The sequence below is a fragment of the Salvelinus fontinalis genome, chromosome 22 (assembly GCF_029448725.1).
Source record: "Salvelinus fontinalis isolate EN_2023a chromosome 22, ASM2944872v1, whole genome shotgun sequence".
NCBI classification, from domain to species: Eukaryota; Metazoa; Chordata; class Actinopteri; order Salmoniformes; family Salmonidae; genus Salvelinus; species Salvelinus fontinalis.
Genome location: NC_074686.1, coordinates 33,865,006 through 33,884,832, shown reverse-complemented (window position 1 = coordinate 33,884,832; position 19,827 = coordinate 33,865,006). Strand labels below are relative to the sequence as shown.

At 44.2% G+C, this 19,827-nt stretch overlaps 1 protein-coding gene across 5 annotated transcripts in view; it reads left to right on the top strand.

Moving 5' to 3' along the window:
- Positions 1 to 19,827, top strand: part of LOC129820230 (CUB and sushi domain-containing protein 3-like) — an 805,004-nt gene that overhangs the window by 487,372 nt on the left and 297,805 nt on the right. For all 5 annotated transcript variants that reach the window (XM_055877256.1, XM_055877257.1, XM_055877255.1 and 2 more), the window contains one exon: positions 787 to 975. In XM_055877256.1, coding sequence (XP_055733231.1) covers positions 787 to 975 — 189 coding nt within the window. The remainder of the gene's footprint in view (positions 1 to 786; positions 976 to 19,827) is intronic.

The window sequence follows — 19,827 nt, the reverse complement described above, 5'->3', positions numbered from 1 at the left end:
GTGTGTGTGTGTGTGTGTGTGTGTGTGTGTGTGTGTGTGTGTGTGTGTGTGTGTGTGTGTGTGTGTGTGTGTGTGTGTGTGTGTGTGTGTGTGTGTGTGTGTGGGTGTGTGTGTGTGTGTGTGGGTGTGTGTGGGTGTGTGTGGGTGTGTGTGTGTGTGTGTGTGTGTGTGTGTGTGTGTGTGTGTGTGTGTGTGTGTGTGTGTGTGTGTGTGTGTGTGTGTGTGTGTGTGTGTGTGTGTGTGTTTGGTGGCATCATCACAGGAATGCTGACATGTAATTCTAGACATGAGAAAGTTTTGATCCGAAGCCATAGCGTTGATGAATAATGCATTGGCATTGCATACATTTAGAACGCAGCTACAATCACTTTTAGGCAGACTTCAAAAGCCGTAAAGTCACTAATCAATGAATAACAAACATCTATATTATTCCTCTCTTTAGAATTGTATTATTTTGAGTATGCACTGCACTCAAACAAACTCCATCGATTTGAATGTGATTGACAGATGACAGGTACACTACTTATCGAGAGTATCACTTGACATTATGTCATTACCTTCTTCACATGTCTTGACAGTGCAGTCAAACAATCCCATGACGTGTGGATGTGGATCTACTTCACAGGTAGTCTGATTCCCAAATGGCACACTATTCCCTTTATAGTGCATTACTTTTGACCAGAGCCCTATGAATACAACTTGGAGTATGGACTGCATTCAAACGAACCATCATTGAGTGTACATGATCGGAAAAGTTTGACTTGCCACAACTTCCTGCTTCTTCAGAGTACAACTTGGAGCCTTGTGAGGACCCGGGGATGCCACAGTTCGGCCGGAGGAACGGATACAGCTTCAGCATCGGGGACACCCTGACGTTCTCTTGCAACATGGGCTACCGACTGGAGGGGGTGCCAGAGATCATCTGCCTGGGAGGGGGGAGGCGCATGTGGAGTGCACCTCTGCCTAGGTGTGTGGGTATGTAGTCTCCTGCTTTAATTTCCCTTACAACTATTGTTATAAAGCTGGTGGTTGTTGAGACATTACTGGAGAGCTGATTACAGTGATACTCAGTGCTGGGCTGTGTCTGAAAAATCGTACTGTTTCCTCAATTACCTCTCAAAGTGCATTGGAAGAGTTGATCCAAGATCCCTTTGAGAGGAATTATTGAGGAAGTAAAGAACCGAGGTAGCAAGGATTTGACAGCTAGTACCTTTTCTTGACATAGCCTTGCTTTGCCATGTTTAGTCTCAGCTTAGTGCCATCACACCTAATTCAAATAATCAACAGATCTTCAATTAACGGCTTGATAAGCCGAAACAGGTGCTGAGGTGGAACAAAACCCTGCAATTCTGTGGCTCATCAGGAGCAGGGTTGAGGAACACTGATATAGTGTGCACCATGAACGTGTCCTTGCTTGTTGAGTTCTGAGCACTGAGAAGGAGTAGGAAGTCACAACGGGAGGAGAGGGTACTCTGTTTAAGATATGCCACAGTAAACCCACAGAAACAGACAGGCAGACGGATGGATGGAGGGAGAGACAAATCAACTCAAATCAAATTGTATTGGTCACATACACATGGTTAGCAGATGTTAATGCGAGTGTAGCGCAGTTTACTACGCAGTAAAATCTAACAAGTAATCTAACAAATTCACAACAACTACCTTATACACACAAATACACACAAATGTAAAGGAATGAATAAGAATATGTACATGGAAATATATGGAAGAGCGATGGCAGATGCAGTAGATGGTGTAGAATACAGTATATACATGAGATGAGTAATGTAGGATATGTAAACATTATTAAAAGTTGCATTATTTAAAATGACTAGTGATACCTCTGTGTAAACATTATTAAAAGTGGCGTTATTTAAAGTGACTAGTGATACCTTTATTAAGTACGTTTATTGAAGCGGCCAGAGATTTGAGTCCGTATGTTGGCAGCATCCTCCTTATGTTAGTGATGGCTGTTTAACAGTCTGATGGCCTTGAGATAGAAGCTGTTTTTCAGTCTCTCGGTCCCTGCTTTGATGCACCTGTACTGACCTCGCCTTCTGGATGATAGCGGGGTGAACAGGCAGTGGCTCAGGTGGTTGTTGTCCTTGATGATCTTTTTGGCTTTCCTGTGACATCGGGTGCTGTAGGTGTCCTGGAGGGCAGGTAGTTTTCCCTGGTGATGCGTTGTGCAAACCTCACTACACTCTGGAGAACCTTGTGGTTGAGGGCGATGCAATTGCCGTACCAGGCGGTGATACATCCCGAGAGGATGCTCTCGATTGTGCATCTATAAAAGTTAGTGAGTGTTTTAGATGACAAGCCACATTTCATCAGCCTCCTGAGGTTGAAGAGGCTCTGTTGCGCCTTCTTCACTACACTGTCTGTGTGGGTGGACCATTTCAGATTGTCTGTGATGTGTACGCCAAGGAACTTAAAACTTTCTACCTTCTCCACTACTGTCCCTTCGATGTGGATGGGGGGGTGCTCCCTCTGCTGTTTCCTGAAGTCCACGATCATCTCCTTTGTTTTGTTGTTGTTGAGTGAGAGGTTATTTTCCTGACACCACACTCCGAAGGTCCTCACCTCCTCCCTGTAGGCCGTCTCGTCGTTGTTGGTAATCAGGCCTACTGCTGTGGTGTCGTCTGCAAACTTGATGACAGCCAGGCAGGCAGACACACAGCTAGACACATAGCCAGACAGACAGACACACACAGAGAGACAGACACAGAGCTCTTTCTCTATCCATCTACATCAAAGTCAATCTGCTCCTTGTCCTCTGTCCCTGTAGACGAGTGTCTCTATGTATCACTAACAAGCTGGGAGAGGTCAAATGGGTTGTCAACGAGGCGAATGCAAAGAGACTAGTTAGTGTTTTGTGAAGACTTTTCAAAATGGCGTCAGGTATTCTGCTTCAGGGGTACAGTACACATTGGGCAGCGATTTTTTATTTTTTATTTAGCCTTTTATCATCAATACAAAGTGGGCAATGTTAGTCTTTAAGGAAGGCTGAAGGGGTTTGTTTTTGGATGTGGATTTTTTTTAAACAGCTGCCTGCCACCAGACCTCCCGCAGCCTGTAAGTCGGTACAGTGTACAGTATGAATCATGTGTGGCAGACAGGCAGTAACACAAGCTTCAAGTTTCCCAGCCATCCATCACAAACATTGATTCCTGTAACCATCCCAAAACAAACAACTTTCAAATGAGAATGAATGTGTTGTGCAACCGTCAGTGTAAACAACCAGTTAGATTTAAGGGTATCTTCATTACCTAAAGGAGTTCTGATGCCCATTCAACCGTCAGTATCAACAACCAGTTAGATTTAAGGGTATCTTCATAACCTAAAGGAGTTCTGATGCCCATTCAACCGTCAGTATCAACAACCAGTTAGATTTAAGGGTATCTTTATAACCTAAACGAGTTCTGATGCCCATTCAACCGTCAGTATCAACAACCAGTTAGATTTAAGGGTATCTTCATTACCTAAAGGAGTTCTGATGCCCATTCAAACCCTGACCTATGCAACATAATCATATGTGACACAAACAGTATACAATGCCTTCAGAAAGTATTGATACCCCTTAACTTTATCCACATTTAGTTGTGTTACAAAGTGAGATTCAAATGGATTTAACTGTCATTTTTTTAGTCAACGATTTACACAAAGTACTGTTTCATTTCAAAAGTGGAAGAAAAATTATTTAAAAAATGTGTAATGTCTGGAACATAAAACACTAACATATCTTGATGAGATAAGTATTCAACTCCCTGAGTCAATACATGTTAGAATCACCTTTTGCGGCGATTACATTTGAGTTGCTAAGAGCTTTGACCACGTGGATTTTACAATATTTTCCCATTCTGTAAAAACATCTTAAATATCTGTCATGCCTTGTCATAGATTTTCAAGCTGATTTAAGTAAAAAGAGTGACTAGGCCAGTCAGGAACATTCAATGTCATCTTAGTAAGCAACTCCAGTGTATATTTGGCCTTGTGTTTTAGGTTGTCTTACTGAAAGGTGAATTTGTCTCCCAGTGTCTGTTGGAAAGCATAAAGAAACCAAGTTTTCCTCAAAAATGTTGCCTGTGCTTTGCTCTATTCCGTTTATTTTTTATCCAAAACCTCCCTAGTCCTTGCTGATGTCAAGCATAGCATTAACATGATGCAGTCACCACCATGCTTAGAAACGTAAAGACTGGTACTCAGTAATGTGTTGTGTTGGATTTGCCCCAAACATAACGCTTGGTATTCAGGACATAAAGTTTATTTCTTTGCCACATTTTTCTTCAGTATTACTTTAGTGCCTTATTGCAAACAGGATGCATGTTTTAGAATTTAAAAAAAATCTGTACAGTCTTCCTTATTGTCACTCTGTCATTTAGGTTAGTATTGTGGAGTAACAACAATGGTGTTGATCCATCCTCAGTGTTCTCCTATCACTGCCATTAAACTATGTAACTGTTTTAAAATCACCATTGGCCTCATGGTGAAATGCCTGAGTGGTTTCCTTCCTCTCCGGCAACGAAGTTAGGAAAGGCACCTTTATCTTTGTAGTGACTGGGTGTGTTAAAAAGCAAGCCAGCGTGTAATTAATAACTTCACTTCAATCTCTGCTTTTCTTTTTTTTTACCCATCTACCAATAGGTGCCCTTCTTTGCGAACCATTGAAAAACGTCCCTGGTCTTTGTGGTTGAAACTGTGCTTGAAATTCACTGATCAACTGAGGAACCTTACAGATAATTACATGTGTGCGATACAGAGATGGGGTAGTCGTTTTCAAATCATGTTAAACACTATTATTGCACACAGAGTGAGTCCATGCAACTTATTATGTGACTTGTTAAGCACATATTTACTCCTGAACTTATTTAGGCTTGCCATAACAAAGGGGTTGAATGCTTATTGACTCAATACATTTCAGCTTTACATATTTCATTAATTTGTAAACATTTCTAAAAACATAATTGGACTTTGACATTATGGGGTATTGGGTGTAGATCAGTGGCACAAAATCTCAATTTAATCCATTTTAAATTCAGGTTGTAAAACAACAAAATGTGGAAAAAGTCAAAGGGTGTGAATACTTTCTGAAGGCACTGTACTGTATACACTACGCCCTGTGCATTCATAAACGTCCAATTCCTCTTTGCTGCACTGTGTATACTGTACGACCTTTACATATACTCTATGCAAAAAACAATGATCTGAAAGTACAAATCAAACCAACCCGTAAGACATGTATCCAACTGGGATGCTTTTGCCCAATGAACAGACAGCCTTTCCGTCTCTCTTCAGTTTAATGTTTCTAGATGAATCTCTGCTGACTGTAAAGTGTGTTTCCACCTCCTATTGTTCTCTTATAGGCCCATTCATCACAGCAGGTGGCATTTATGAGGGACGCCATGCTCTTTCCACGGGGTGCAATAACAGTCACATGTGATTATATACTACGCAGCTTTTTGCATGAGGCGAGAGTAAGATGGCTCCATATGTTCATTGTTGTCTCAGACATCTTTTTGAATGGGTGGAAACAAGAAATTGTACATCATTGTTATAGCATAGCAGTTAAACATGTAATACATGTACATAGGCCAGTGTTAGAGTTCTGGAGCCAATTCATGTTTTTTTAGAGGAAATTATTTTTTAGAGGAATTGATGAAGCACTCTCATGGACATGAGGGAAGCATTAAGATATGGCTTCCCAAATAGTACCCTAGTCCCTATGGGCCCTGGTCAAAAGCAGTGTACTATATTGGGAATAAGATGTCATTTGGGATGCACCCATGGGTTTGAGCAGTGGTGTAAAGTACTAAAATAGTACTTTAAAGTATTTTTACCTAAGTATTTTGGGGGAATATCTGTACTTTACTATTCATATTTTTGACCACTTTTACTTCACTACATTCCTAAAGAAAATCATGTACTTTTTATTCCTTTTTGCTGACACTCAAAAGTACTAGTTACATTTTGATTGCTTAGCAGGACAGGAAGATGGTCCAATCACACACTTATCAAGAGAACATCCCTGGCGTCTCGACTGCCTCTGATCTGACAGACTCACTAAACACAAGTGCATCCTTGTAAATGATGTCTGAGTGTTGAAGCATGTCCCTGGCTATCCATAAATAAATAAAAAACATGAAAATGGTGCCGTCTGGTTTGGTTAATATAAGGAATTTGAAATGATTTATACCTTTACTTTTGATACTTAAGTATATTTTAGCAATTACATTTACTTTTGATACTTAAGTATATTTTAAACCAAATACTTTTAGACTTTTACTCAAGTACTATTTTACTGGGTGACTTTCACTTTGACTTGAGTCATTTTTTATTAAGGTATCTTTACTTTTACTCAAGTATGACAATTCAGTACTTTTTCCACCACTGTGTTTGAGTTTGTGTCTTTGTACTCAGACAATAGTAGTCTGCTGGTGAATGGAGGACCCAGGTCCTCTGAAATAAAGCATTAGAGGCCTAAAGCACATCGAATGCGGCTAGAGTCACAGGCAAAATCTTCCCTTTATAGTGCACTACTTTTGACCAGAGCCCTATGGGGCTCTGTATAGTGAATAGGGTGCCACCTGGAAAGGGAAAGGGTAAGGGGTGGTGTTCTCTGTGTGTTTATAATGAGAAGAGAATTTGTCCCAGCTAGAGTACAGCTCCAAAGTAACCCAAAGGTTGCTGGTTCGAATACCTGAGCCGACAAGGTGAACAATCTGTCAATGTGCTGTTGAGCAAGGCACTTAACCCTAATTTTCTCCGGGGGCGCCGTACTACTATGGCTGACCCTGTAAAACAAAACATTTTAGTGCAGCTATCCAGTGTATGTGACAATAAAACTTTTATGAACATTTTGAAGAAACTGACGGTTTGTCCCATCAGCATCCACATGGGGTACGCTGTAAGCACCACTATTCAAAAAACGAAATGGACGTCTCATATTTGTCACAAACCAGATGTTTGAACTGATTATATTTGTAGTGTGCTTTGAGATCTCAGTTCTGTGACAACATGGGGTCCAGTAGTTCCTACTGTGAGGAAACGTCTGCAATTGGAATGTAATATCAAACATGCCATATTTAATCTTTAATTGTTTTCATTTTCTTTATTATTATTACTTTATATTATTGTCATTATATTGTCATCACGCTGTTGTTTCTTATTACTGCTGTTGTATATTTAACTTTTAATATTATAACTGGTTTAGCCAAAGTATGCAAAGCTGTCATCAAGGCAAAGGGTAGCTACTGTGAATCAAATCAAATCAAATGTATTTATACAGCCCTTCTTAGATCAGCTGATATCTCAAAGTGCTGTACAGAAACCCAACCTAAAACCCCAAACAGCAAGCAATGCAGGTGTAGAAGCATGGTGGCTAAGAGAAACTCCCTAGAAAGGCCAGAACCTAGGAAGATACTTAGAGAGGAACCAGGCTATGAGGGGTGGCCAGTCCTCTTCTGGCTGTGCCGGGTGGAGATTATAACAGAACATGGCCAAGATGTTCCAATGTTCATAGATGACTAGCAGGGTCAAATAATAATAATCACAGTGGTTGTCGAGGGTGCAACAGGTCAGCATCTCAGGAGTAAATGTCGTTGGGCTTTTCATATCATTCAGAGTATCTCTACCGCTCCTGCTGTCTGAAGAATCTCAAATATAAAATCTATTTTGATTTGTTTAACACTTTTTTGGTTACTATATGATTCCAAATGTGTTATTTCATAGTGTTGATGTCTTCACTATTATTCTACAATGTAGAAAATAGTAAAAAATTAAGAAAAGTCCTTGATTGAGTACAGGTGTGTCCAAACTTTTGACTGGTAGTGTACGTGTGAAGAAAGACTGACCCTTATTGTCAGGTGGTGAGTGTAGCTGGTGCTTGAAGTCAGGCGCAGGAGAGCAGAGATAAGTGAACAACGTACTTTAATAAAAGCAATAACACAAAGTAACAAACCCAATGTGTGAACCAAATAACGGTTGCCACTAAACACGGGTAAAACAGCACCCGGGAATAAACCAGCCGGAAACGTACAGACCTAACAAATAAACAATCACGCACAAAGACATGGGGGAAACAGAGGGCTAAATATACAACACATAATGAGGGAAATTAAACCAGGTGTGTGGGAAAACAAGACAACACAAATGGAAAATGAAAAATGGATCAGCGATGGCTAGAAGACCGGCGACGTCAACCGCCGAACACCGCCCGAACAAGGAGAGGCATCGACTTCGGCAGAAGTCGTGACACTTATGACACTTAGTTTGTATTACCTTAACAATTAAATTAAAGAATAGTGTCTGGTGGGGGTCTACCTGGTGTGTGTGTCCTCCGAGAGACTGAGATGGGATAAGTGGATGCAAATGTATTTAAAAAAAAACGGAAATATTACGTTTAGATAAGTATTCATACCTTTTACTCAGAACTTTGTTGAATCACCTTTGGCAGCGATTACAGCCTTGAGTCTTCTTGGGTATGACGCTACAAGCTTGGCACACTTGTATTTAGGGAGTTTCTCCCAATCTTCTCTGCAGATCCTCTCAAGCTCTGTCAGGTTGGGTGGTGAGCGTCGCTGCACAGCTATTTTCAGGTCTCTCCAGAGATGTTCGATCAGGTTCAAGTCCGGGCTCTGGCTGGGCCACTCAAGGACATTCAGAGACTTGTCCCGAAACCACTCATGCGTTGTCTTGGCTGTGTGCTTAGGGTCGTTGTCATGTTGGAAGGTGAACCTTCGCCCCAGTCTGAGGTCCTGATCACTCTGGAGCAGATGTTCATCAAGGATCTCTCTGTACTTTGCTCCGTTCGTCTTTCCCTCGATCCTGACTTCTCTCCCAGTCCCTGCCTCTGAAAAACATCCCCACAACATGATGCTGCCATGATCATGCTTCACTGTAGGGTTGGTGCCAGGTTTCCTCCAGACGTGACTCTTGGCATTCAGGCCAAATAGTTCATTCTTGGTTTCATCAGACCAGAGAATCTTCTTTCTCATTGTCTGAGTCCTTTAGGTGCCTTTTTGGCAAACTCCAAGCAGGCTGTCATGTGCCTTTTACTGAGGAGGGGCTTCCGTCTGGCCAATCTACCATAAAGGCCTGATTGGTGGAGTGCTGCGGAGATGGTTGTCCTTCTGGAAGGTTCTCCCATCTCCACAGAGGAAATCTAGAGCTCTCTCAGAGTGACCATCAGGTTTTTGGTCACCTCCCTTACCAAGGCCCTTCTCCCCCGATTGCTCAGTTTGACCAGAAGACATCTCTAGAAAGGGTATTGGTTGTTCCAAACTTCATCCATTTATGAATGATGGAGGCCACTGTGTTCTTGGGGACCTTCAATGCTGCAGAATTATTTTGCTACCCTTCCCCAGATCTGTCTCGTCTCGTCAATCCCGTCTCGGAACTCTGCGGACAAATCCTTCAACCTCATGGCTTGGTTTTTCCTCTGACATGCACTGTGTGCTTTTCCAAATCATGTCCAATCATTTGAATTTACCACAGGTGGACTCCAAATAAGTTGTAGAAACATCTCAAGGATAATCAATGGAAAGAGGATGCACCTGAGCTCAATTTTGAGTCTCAAAGCAAAGGGTCTGAATAATGATGTAAATAAGGTATATCTGTTTATAATATTTAATACATTTTCAAATATTTCTAAAAACCTGTTTTTATGGGGTATTGTGATGTCATTATGGGGTATTGTGATGTCATTATGGGATATTGTGATGTCATTATTTGGTTTTGTGTGTAGATCGATGTTGAATTTAAAAAAAAATCCATTTTAGAATAAGGCTCTATCGTAACAAAATGTGGAAGTAGTGGAGGTTGAATACTTTCCGAATGCGTTGTATATGGATCTGTCTATTTTAAAGGCTTAACTTAAACTATGTTGTCTGGCTTCTACATATAATAACAGTTTTGACAGTACAAAACAGAGCTACTCCCTGAACACACCATTTTCATAAACTCAACATTTTTATAAACACATAATTTTTATAAACATTGCTCTGAGGCAGATTGGTATGTCAGTATCTGTTCCAGCTCAATAAACAACGTTTATTATGACACACACACAGTGTGCCGTCTTGTGATCCAATGACTATTACAATATTATCTATTGTTAGTGTAAAGGCTCTCATTCCCTTCCTAAAGAAGTCAAAGACTTAATTGCTTAGTATAGAAGCAGGAGGAATATATTGGAGAGAACAGCAGCAGACTGATTTTAGTATGCCTAGCTCAGTAGTTGGTAGTTGATACTCCATAAAATAATCCACACAGAGATTTAAAAGCATCATTAGCATAGATATTAAAACAATATTTTGACTGTGCATCGGTCTACATTTTTGTACGTTGCTAGGGTTATTTTTCAGCAGCAGATATCCCTCCCTGCAGTTTATTTTATGCCTATGGATGTGTTCCAAATGGCACCCTATTTTGACTAGAGCCCTATAAGCCCTGGTCAAACGTAGTGCGCTCTATAAGGAATAGGGTGCCATTTGAGATGCAGATCTATGCCTCACTGTTATTTTGATCGTTTGTGTTCCATCATCTGGTTAATATGTTTTAACACATCTCCAAGGGCACTGAATTAAGTGTCCCTTCCATTAGATTAAGTCTAATGGTTCTTGGAATACAGAAAGACCAGTAATAGTAATATTTACTATGTTTCCGACCAACAACCATGCTAAGTATATGGAAAGTACACAGGTTATACCCTTACTTTGACCATATAATAATGGCTATACAATATGATTTGATTTAATTTAATTTATTGAATGTATTTGATAGGGACAATGCATATGAATCAAGCTGGAGCAGGTTGAGAGCTTCAAGTTCTTTGGCGTCCACATCAACAACAAACTAGAATGGTCCAAACACGCCATGACAGTTGTGAAGAGGGCACGACAAAGCCTATTCCCCCTCAGGAAACTAAAAAGATTTGGCATGGGTCCTGAGATCCTCAAAAGGTTCTACAGCTGCAACATCGAGAGCATCCTGACTGGTTGCATCACTGCCTGGTACAGCAATTGCTCGTCCTCTGACCGCAAGGCACTACAGAGGGTAGTGCGTACAGCCCAGTACATCACTGGGGCTAAGCTGCCTGCCATCCAGGACCTCTACACCAGGCGGTGTCAGAGGAAGACCCTAAAATTTGTCAATGACCCCAGCCACCCCAGTCATAGACTGTTCTCTCTACTACCGCATGGCAAGCGGTACCGGAGTGCCAAGTCTAGGACAAAAAGGCTTCTCAACAGTTTTTACCCCCAGGCCATAAGACACCCGAACAGGTAATCAAATGGCTACCTGGACTATTTGCATTGTGTACCCCACCAACCCCCCCAACCCCTCTTTTTATGCAGCTGCTACTCTCTGTTCGTCATGTATGCATAGCCACTTTAACCATATCTACATGTACATACTACCTCGATCAGCCTGACTAACCGGTGTCTGTATGTAGCCTCACTACTTTTTATAGCTTCGCTACTGTATATAGCCTGTCTTTTTACTGTTGTTTTATTTCTTTACTTACCTATTGTTCACCTAATAGCTTTTTTTGCACTATTGATTAAACCTTGTACGTAAGCATTTCACTGTAAGGTCTACACCTATTGTATTCGGCGCATGTGACAAATAAACTTTGATTTGATTTGATTTAAAATGTCTATAAAAGTGACAGATTTAGCCAGCTGGCTTGTTTTTAACTGTAGTCCATGGGGAAGGTAGATAAATGACATTTAAAAAATCATCGTAAACATGAAATGTCACAAAGATGTTTGTTGAAAGCGATCAAATGTAATGAAATCTGAACGTTTAGAACACTTCTGTCTCAGTGGACACTTCTGTCTCAGTGGACACTTCTGTCTCAGCAGTGGACACTTCTGTCTCAGTGGACACTTCTGTCTCAGTGGACACTTCTGTCTCAGTGGACACTTCTGTCTCAGCAGTAGACACTTCTGTCTCAGTGGACACTTCTGTCTCAGCAGTAGACACTTCTGTCTCAACAGCGGACACTTCTGTCTTGACAGCGGACTCTTCTGTCTGAACAGCGGACACTTCTGTCTCAACAGCGGACCATTCTGTCTCGGCAGAGGAGTCTTCTGTCTCGGCAGAGGAGTCTTCTGTCTCGGCAGCGGAGTCTTCTGTCTCGGCAGCGGACACTTCTGTCTCGGCAGCGGACACTTCTGTCTCGGCAGCGGACTCTTCTGTCTGAACAGCGGAGTCTTCTGTCTCGGCAGCGGACTCTTCTGTCTGAACAGCGGAGTCTTCTGTCTCGGCAGCGGACACTTCTGTCTTGACAGCGGACTCTTCTGTCTGAACAGCGGAGTCTTCTGTCTCGGCAGCGGACACTTCTGTCTCAGCAGTAGACACTTCTGTCTCAACAGCGGACACTGTCTCAGCAGCGGACACTTCTGTCTCAGAGCTCAATGAAGCGAAAGGTGCTTGCTATCTAACTGCGGGAATAAGGGTCCAGAAAAAGATAGTGTCTTGTTTCTCTGTCTAAAGCCAGAGAGCAGAGCAGAGAGACAGTAGCTTAACAGCTGAGTTGCCTGTAGTGTGGTGATGGTAATGGCTTATAGAGGATCCTCCACATTCCATCTCCTAATGGCATCGCTTTATCATCGTCTGTAGGGTCCAACAGAGTGCTTCCCTACCTCCATCCCTTTTTCATTATGTCTCTCTCTCTCTCTCTCTCTCTCTCTCTCTCTCTCTCTCTCTCTCTCTCTCTCTCTCTCTCTCTCTCTCTTCTAATGTGTGTATTTGAGGGCAACCCTCACAGCCTTACAAAGAGCACATTTAACACAGAAGGGTTCACTCACACATTGACATTGGATTCACTGATTCAGTCTTTCCCATGGATCCCAGTGCCCAATTAATTACTGTTCCACCAAATGGCATCAGATTACTATATGCATTACAGACCTTAGGTACACCCGCTACAATGTACACACCCACTAATATGTGTGTGTGTGCATGTTTGTGTGTGCATGATCAGGGACGAGTGAAAGGTGCACCTTATCTCTCGTGGCACCAGCAGTAACGGCTCTACTCATATCTCCCATGATCCTCCTCTTCAATTAGCTCCCTCCTGTTATTCTTTGGGACACATGTTGTGTTTGCCACAATAGGACTGTCCCCTTATCTGCTCCTGACACTCCCAGACGATAAAAGAGGAAGGGGAATTTAATATGCAGATTATTCCAGGTGTAGTGCACCACATTTGAACAGGGCCCATAGGGTGCCATTAGGGACACAGGCAGTATAGGGGAGAGTCTTCCTGGTCGGTCACTGTGGAGCGACTCCAGGGGGTTATAGATAGAGGACAGCACTGATAGTGTTGAATGGGCCTAGAGACCAGGGGGCAGATCTATAGATGACGCCATGAATGGACAGGTTCAAGTTTAGCGACACATGCTCTTTTTGAATGAGAACACACCCACACACAAGCATGCACACACCCACATACACACACACAGAGACAAACACACACACACACATATGCATGCATGCACGCAGCTTTTGCCAGCTTGGCCAACCATGCATGAGCCCAACCGAGCCTATAAGCCTGACGTTTTTCCAAGATGTTTTCAGGGGGCAGAGCCTTTTAACTCCGCCCACCAACATGCTCTGGATTTGCTGTTTGCACATGCTCAGTCCGTCTTAGGACAACAATTTAACCCTAGGATGCCGATGCTGGTCAAAATGACTCGGCCTAATGTTTTTTTGCTGTATTGAACCCCTCATCTAATATTCCAGGAATTCCTTAAATATGAAATATTTAAGATATAATTATACTTTTTTAAATTATATTATTAAATATTTAAAATATAAATATACATAATGTGTAATTTATGTTCTAACATCCTAGTTTTGTTGTTTCATTTCTTATTTTTTAAGAAAAAAAATAGTTTTTGCATCACTTCCTCAAGTTTTTTACATATGTGGGTCAAATATGACCCGTATGTATTTCCTATGGAATTCACTGCATTGCACTCGTCAAACTAACCTTTCTTTTTGCTACAACAATAACATCAATGTAATTAATAAAATATGTATTAAATATATTTTGGGGGGAATGTTCATTAGTCACCGTTTTCATTTCTCCTTTGTAACTCATTGAGTAAAAGACGCTTCGTAAGGGAGCTCATTAGAATGCTGCCAGATATACAACCAACATGGTTTTACAGATGCTGCATGAGGAAGTCATTGGTGCCTCTGACTCAGAATCTGAGGTATCCAATTCAGATGACACAGACTATGTGCCTGGGGGTCAAGTTGGAGTTCTGGATGCCCCTGGTAGTCCAGCTGTCCTAGATGATTCTGCTGATATGGAGGAGAGTTAAAATCAGTCAAATAGACTGAGTAAAAAGGGTCTTACTGGAGTGAACACCCCAACAAAGAGGGAACAAAAGGAAGAGAGTGGAGAGAGGTCAACAAAGGGGGACAACAGGGAGAGAGTGGAGAGAGGTCAACAAAGAGGGAACAAAAGGGAGAGAGGTCAACAAAGAGGAACTAAAGGGAGAGAGTGGAGAGAGGTCAACAAAGAGGGACAACAGGGACAGAGTGGAGAGAGGTCAACAAAGAGGAACAAAAGGGAGAGAGTGGAGAGAGGTCAACAAAGAGGAACTAAAGGGAGAGAGTGGAGAGAGGTCAACAAAGAGGAACAAAAGGGAGAGAGTGGAGAGAGGTCAACAAAGAGGGACAACAGGGAGAGAGTGGAGAGAGGTCAACAAAGAGGGAACAAAAGGGAGAGAGTGGAGAGAGGTCAACAAAGAGGAACTAAAGGGACAGAGTGGAGAGAGGTCAACAAAGAGGAACAAAAGGGAGAGAGTGGAGAGAGGTCAACAAAGAGGAACTAAAGGGAGAGAGTGGAGAGAGGTCAACAAAGAGGGACAACAGGGACAGAGTGGAGAGAGGTCAACAAAGAGGAACAAAAGGGAGAGAGTGGAGAGAGGTCAACAAAGAGGGACAACAGGGAGAGAGTGGAGAGAGGTCAACAAAGAGGGAACAAAAGGGAGAGAGTGGAGAGAGGTCAACAAAGAGGGAACAAAAGGGACAGAGTGGAGAGAGGTCAACAAAGAGGAACAAAAGGGAGAGAGTGGAGAGAGGTCAACAAAGAGGGACAACAGGGAGAGAGTGGAGAGAGGTCAACAAAGAGGGAACAAAAGGAAGAGAGTGGAGAGAGGTCAACAAAGAGGGACAACAGGGAGAGTGGAGAGAGGTCAACAAAGAGGGAACAAAAGGGAGAGAGTGGAGAGAGGTCAACAAAGAGGAACTAAAGGGAGAGAGTGGAGAGAGGTCAACAAAGAGGAACAAAAGGGACAGAGTGGAGAGAGGTCAACAAAGAGGAACAAAAGGGAGAGAGTGGAGAGAGGTCAACAAAGAGGAACTAAAGGGAGAGAGTGGAGAGAGGTCAACAAAGAGGGACAACAGGGACAGAGTGGAGAGAGGTCAACAAAGAGGAACAAAAGGGAGAGAGTGGAGAGAGGTCAACAAAGAGGGACAACAGGGAGAGAGTGGAGAGAGGTCAACAAAGAGGGAACAAAAGGGAGAGAGTGGAGAGAGGTCAACAAAGAGGGAACAAAAGGGACAGAGTGGAGAGAGGTCAACAAAGAGGACCTAAAGGCCTTTATTGGTTTAACCCTCCTCACCGGCGTGGAGAAAAGGTGGGATGTCTCCACACCGGAGCTATTTTTGGATCCACTGCAGAATCCAATGTATGAGGCCACCATGTTGGTCGTAAGATATGAGGATATCCGTCGCTACCTGAGGCTTGATGACAAGAGGACCAGAGTCTCCAGAGAGGCAACGGATCACCTGGCAGCCTTCCAGTATGTGTGGGACCTTTTCCTAGCAAACGGTAGAGGAAGGTTCATCCCCAGCGACTGCGTCACAGTGGATGAGCAGCTTTCCTCCAGACATGATGCTTGGCATTCCGTCCTTTTACTGAGGAGTGACTTCTGTCTGGCCACTCTACCATAAAGGCCTGATTGGTGGAGTGCTGCAGAGATGGTTGTCCTTCTGGAAGGTTCTCCCATCTCCCCAAAAGAACTGAGGCAATGGAAAGATGTGAGGTGATGAAAGAGAGCCATGCCACCACCACTCAGAGCAGCCAGGGCCAGAAGAGGAAGAGGTGCCAGCTCTGGCCACCACTCAGAGCAGCCAGGGCCAGAAGAGGAAGAGGTGCCAGCTCTGGCCACCACTCAGAGCAGCCAGGGCCAGAAGAGGAAGAGGTGCCAGCTCTGCCCACCACTCAGAGCAGCCAGGGCCAGAAGAGGAAGAGGTGCCAGCTCTGCCCACCACTCAGAGCAGCCAGGGCCAGAAGAGGAAGAGGTGCCAGCTCTGCCCACCACTCAGAGCAGCCAGGGCCAGAAGAAGAAGATGTGCCAGCTCTGCCCACCACTCAGAGCAGCCAGGGCCAAAAATACAAAATGTCATATCATGTCTATATACAGTGCTGTAATTATGTGCAAATAGTTAAAGTACAAAATGAAAAATAAATCAACATAAATATGGGTTATACTTAAAATGGTGTTTGTTTCATCACTGCTTGCCCTTGTGGCAACAGGTCACAAATCTTGCTGCTGTGAGGGCAAAATGTGGTATTTCACCCAGTAGATATGGGAGTTAAAAAAAATTGGATTTGTTTTCCAATTCTTTGTGGGTCTGTGTAATCTGAGGGAAATATGTGTCTCTAATATGGTCATACATTTGGCAGGTTAGGAAGTACAGCTCAGTTTCCACCTCATTTTGTGGGCAGTGTGCACATTTCCTGTCTTGTCTTGAGAGCCAGGTCTGCCTACGGCGGCCTTTCTCAATAGGAAGGCTATGCTCACTGAGTCTGTACATAGTCAAAGATTTCCTTAAGTTTGGGTCAGTCACAGTGGTCAGGTATTCTGCCACTGTGTACTCTCTGTTTAGGGCCAAATAGCATTTTAGTTTGCAATTTTTTTGTAAATATTTTCCAGTGTGTCAAGTAATTATCTTTTTGTTTTCTCATGATTTGTTTGGGTCTAATTGTGTTGCTGTCCTGGGGCTCTGTGGTTTGTGTTTGTGAACAGAGCCCCAGGAACAGCTTGCTTAGGGGACTCTTCTACTGGTTCATCTCTCTGAAGGTGATGGCTTTGTTATGGAAGGTTTGGGAATCGCTTCCTTTTAGGTGGTTGTAGAATTTAACACATTTTTTCCGGATTTTGATCATTAGCGGGTATCGGCCTAATTCTGCTCTGCATGCATTATTTGGTGTTTTACGTTGTACTCAGAGGATATTTTTGCTGAATTCTGGATGCAGAGTCTCAACAGTTGAATGCATTCAGTTGTACAACTGATTAGGTATCCCCTTTTCCCTTTCCAATTTGGTGTTTGTCCCATTTTGTGAATTATTGGTTGGTGAGCGGAACCCCAGACCTCACAACCATTATTGGCAATGGGTTTTATAACTGATTCCAGTATTTTTAGCCAGATCCTAATTGGTATGTCGAATTTTATGTACCTTTTGATGGCATAGAATGCCCTTCTTGTCTTGTCTCTCAGATCGTTCACAGCTTTGTGGAAGTTATCTGTGACTCTGATGTTTAGGCCGAGGTTCTCTCTCTCTCTCTCTCTCTCTCTCTCTCTCTCTCTCTCTCTCTCTCTCTCTCTCTCTCTCTCTCTCCCTCTCTCTCTCTCTCTCGATCTGTTAGCATTAAGCAATTTGCTTTATGGATAACAAAAGATTTTCATTGATTATCATTAGGCCCCCAAACATTCTCAGGCGTAATCTTGTTTATATGCAACATCCAGGTGTCAAGCTGTGGGGATTTTGGAAAGGAGGGAGAGAAGAGGAGAGGAGGAGAAGAGCAGAGGGTAGAGTAGGGGAGAGTAGAGGAGAAGGAGAGCAGAGGGGAGTGCAGAGGGGAGAAGGAGAGCAGAGAGGAGAGGAGAGGAGAGGAGAGGAGAGAAGAGAAGAGGAGAGGAAAGGAGAGGAGAGGAGCAGAGGGGAGGGGAGGGGAGAGGAGCAGAGGGGAGGGGAGGGGAGGGCAGGGGAGGGGAGGGGAGGGGAGGGGAGAGGGGAGGGGAGGGGAGAAGGAGAGCAGAGGGGAGAAGCGGAGGGGAGGTTTAGAAGGAGAGCAGATTGGAGAAGGGGAAGGAGAGGGGAGAGGGAAATGAAAGCAGAGGGGAGGGGACAGGAGATGAGAATGTGAGCAGAGGGGAGGGGAGAGGGGAGGGGAGAAGGAGAGCAGATGGAAGAGGAGAGGAGTAGGAGAGCAGAGAGGAGGCGAGAGGGGAGGGGGGACAGGAGAAAGAGAGCAGAGGGGAGGAGAGAGGGGAGGGGAGAGGGGAGTAGAGCGGGGAGGGGAGAAGGAGAGCAGAGGGGAGGACAGGAGAAGGAGAGCAGAGGGGAGGGGAGAGGACATGAGAAGAAGGAGAGGGGGGGAGAACGAGGGCATGGGGGATGGGAGGGGACAGGAGAAGGAGAGCAGAGGGGAGGGGACAGGAGAAGGAGAGCAGAGGGGAGGGGAGAGGACAGGAGAAGGAAAAGGAGAGGGGAGAGGAGGCGAGAAAGAGGGCAGAGGGGAGGGGAGAGGAGAAGGAGAGCAGGGGGGGAGGACAGGAGAAGGAGAGCAGAGGGGAGGGGACAGGAGAAGGAGAGCAGAGCAGAGGAGAGGGGAGAGGAAAAGGAGAGCAGAGGGGAGAAGGAGAGCGGAGGGGAGGGGAGAGGAGAAGGAGAAGGAGAGGGGACAGGAGAACGTGATCAGAGGGGAGGGGACAGGAGAACGTGAGCAGAGGGGAGGGGACAGGAGAAGGAGAGCGGAGGGGAGAAGGAGAAGGAGAGGGGGGGGGACAGGAGAACGTGAGCAGAGGGGACAGGAGAAGGAGAGCAGAGGGGACAGGAGAAGGAGAGCAGAGGGGACAGGAGAAGGAGAGCAGAGGGGAGGGGACAGGAGAAGGAGAGGGGAGGGGAGGGAAGAGGACAGGAGAAGGAGAGCAGAGGGGAGGGGAGGGAAGAGGACAGGAGAAGGAGAGCAGAGGGGAGGGGACAGGAGAAGGAGAGCAGAGGGGAGGGGACAGGAGAAGGAGAGCGGAGGGGAGGGAAGAGGACAGGAGAAGGAGAGCAGAGGGGAGGGGACAGGAGAAGGAGAGCGGAGGGGAGGGAAGAGGACAGGAGAAGGAGAGCAGAGGGGAGGGGACAGGAGAATGAGAGCAGAGGGGAGGGGACAGGAGAAGGAGAGCGGAGGGGAGAGAGGAAGGAGAAGGAGAGGGGAGGGGTGATATATGTCGGGAAAGCAGTCTAAATCTCTGTTGGTGTTTTCTATATATCTATCAATCCATTGTAAAAATAACAAACACAAGCTGAATCCAGCTCAACTATTTTGGGGTGCTGTAAAGCTTTTCGGAGTCTTTGAACAAACAACTGTATAACGTGGAAAGATTTCTGAGCAGTTTGGGTGTTTGTTTGCTGTGTCTTTGTGATTATATAAAGCCTCTTCACACCAACTCACAGACACTCGGGCATGCACACACAAACACACAACCCCGCCCCTCTGCTCATCCTCTCTCTCTCTCTCTGAAGTGAGAACAGTGTGCAGAATTTTAATTGCACTTGAGAATTCAGTTTGTCTGGGTAATTGTATCTTTTGACCTAAACTGCACTGCATTGCAGATTCATCAGATTCCGTTTCACCTCTCTTTGTTTCCCTCAGATCACAAGGTCCATCATAAAGCAGTCTCAGGAATGTTTCCCCGTGACGCTCGCTGCTGCATTTACAATGGACCCCCCCCCCCACATATTCCAATGTGCTTGTTACCTGGAACACCAGTTCCTTTCATTGTGGGGCTGAAATGTATCATAACCTA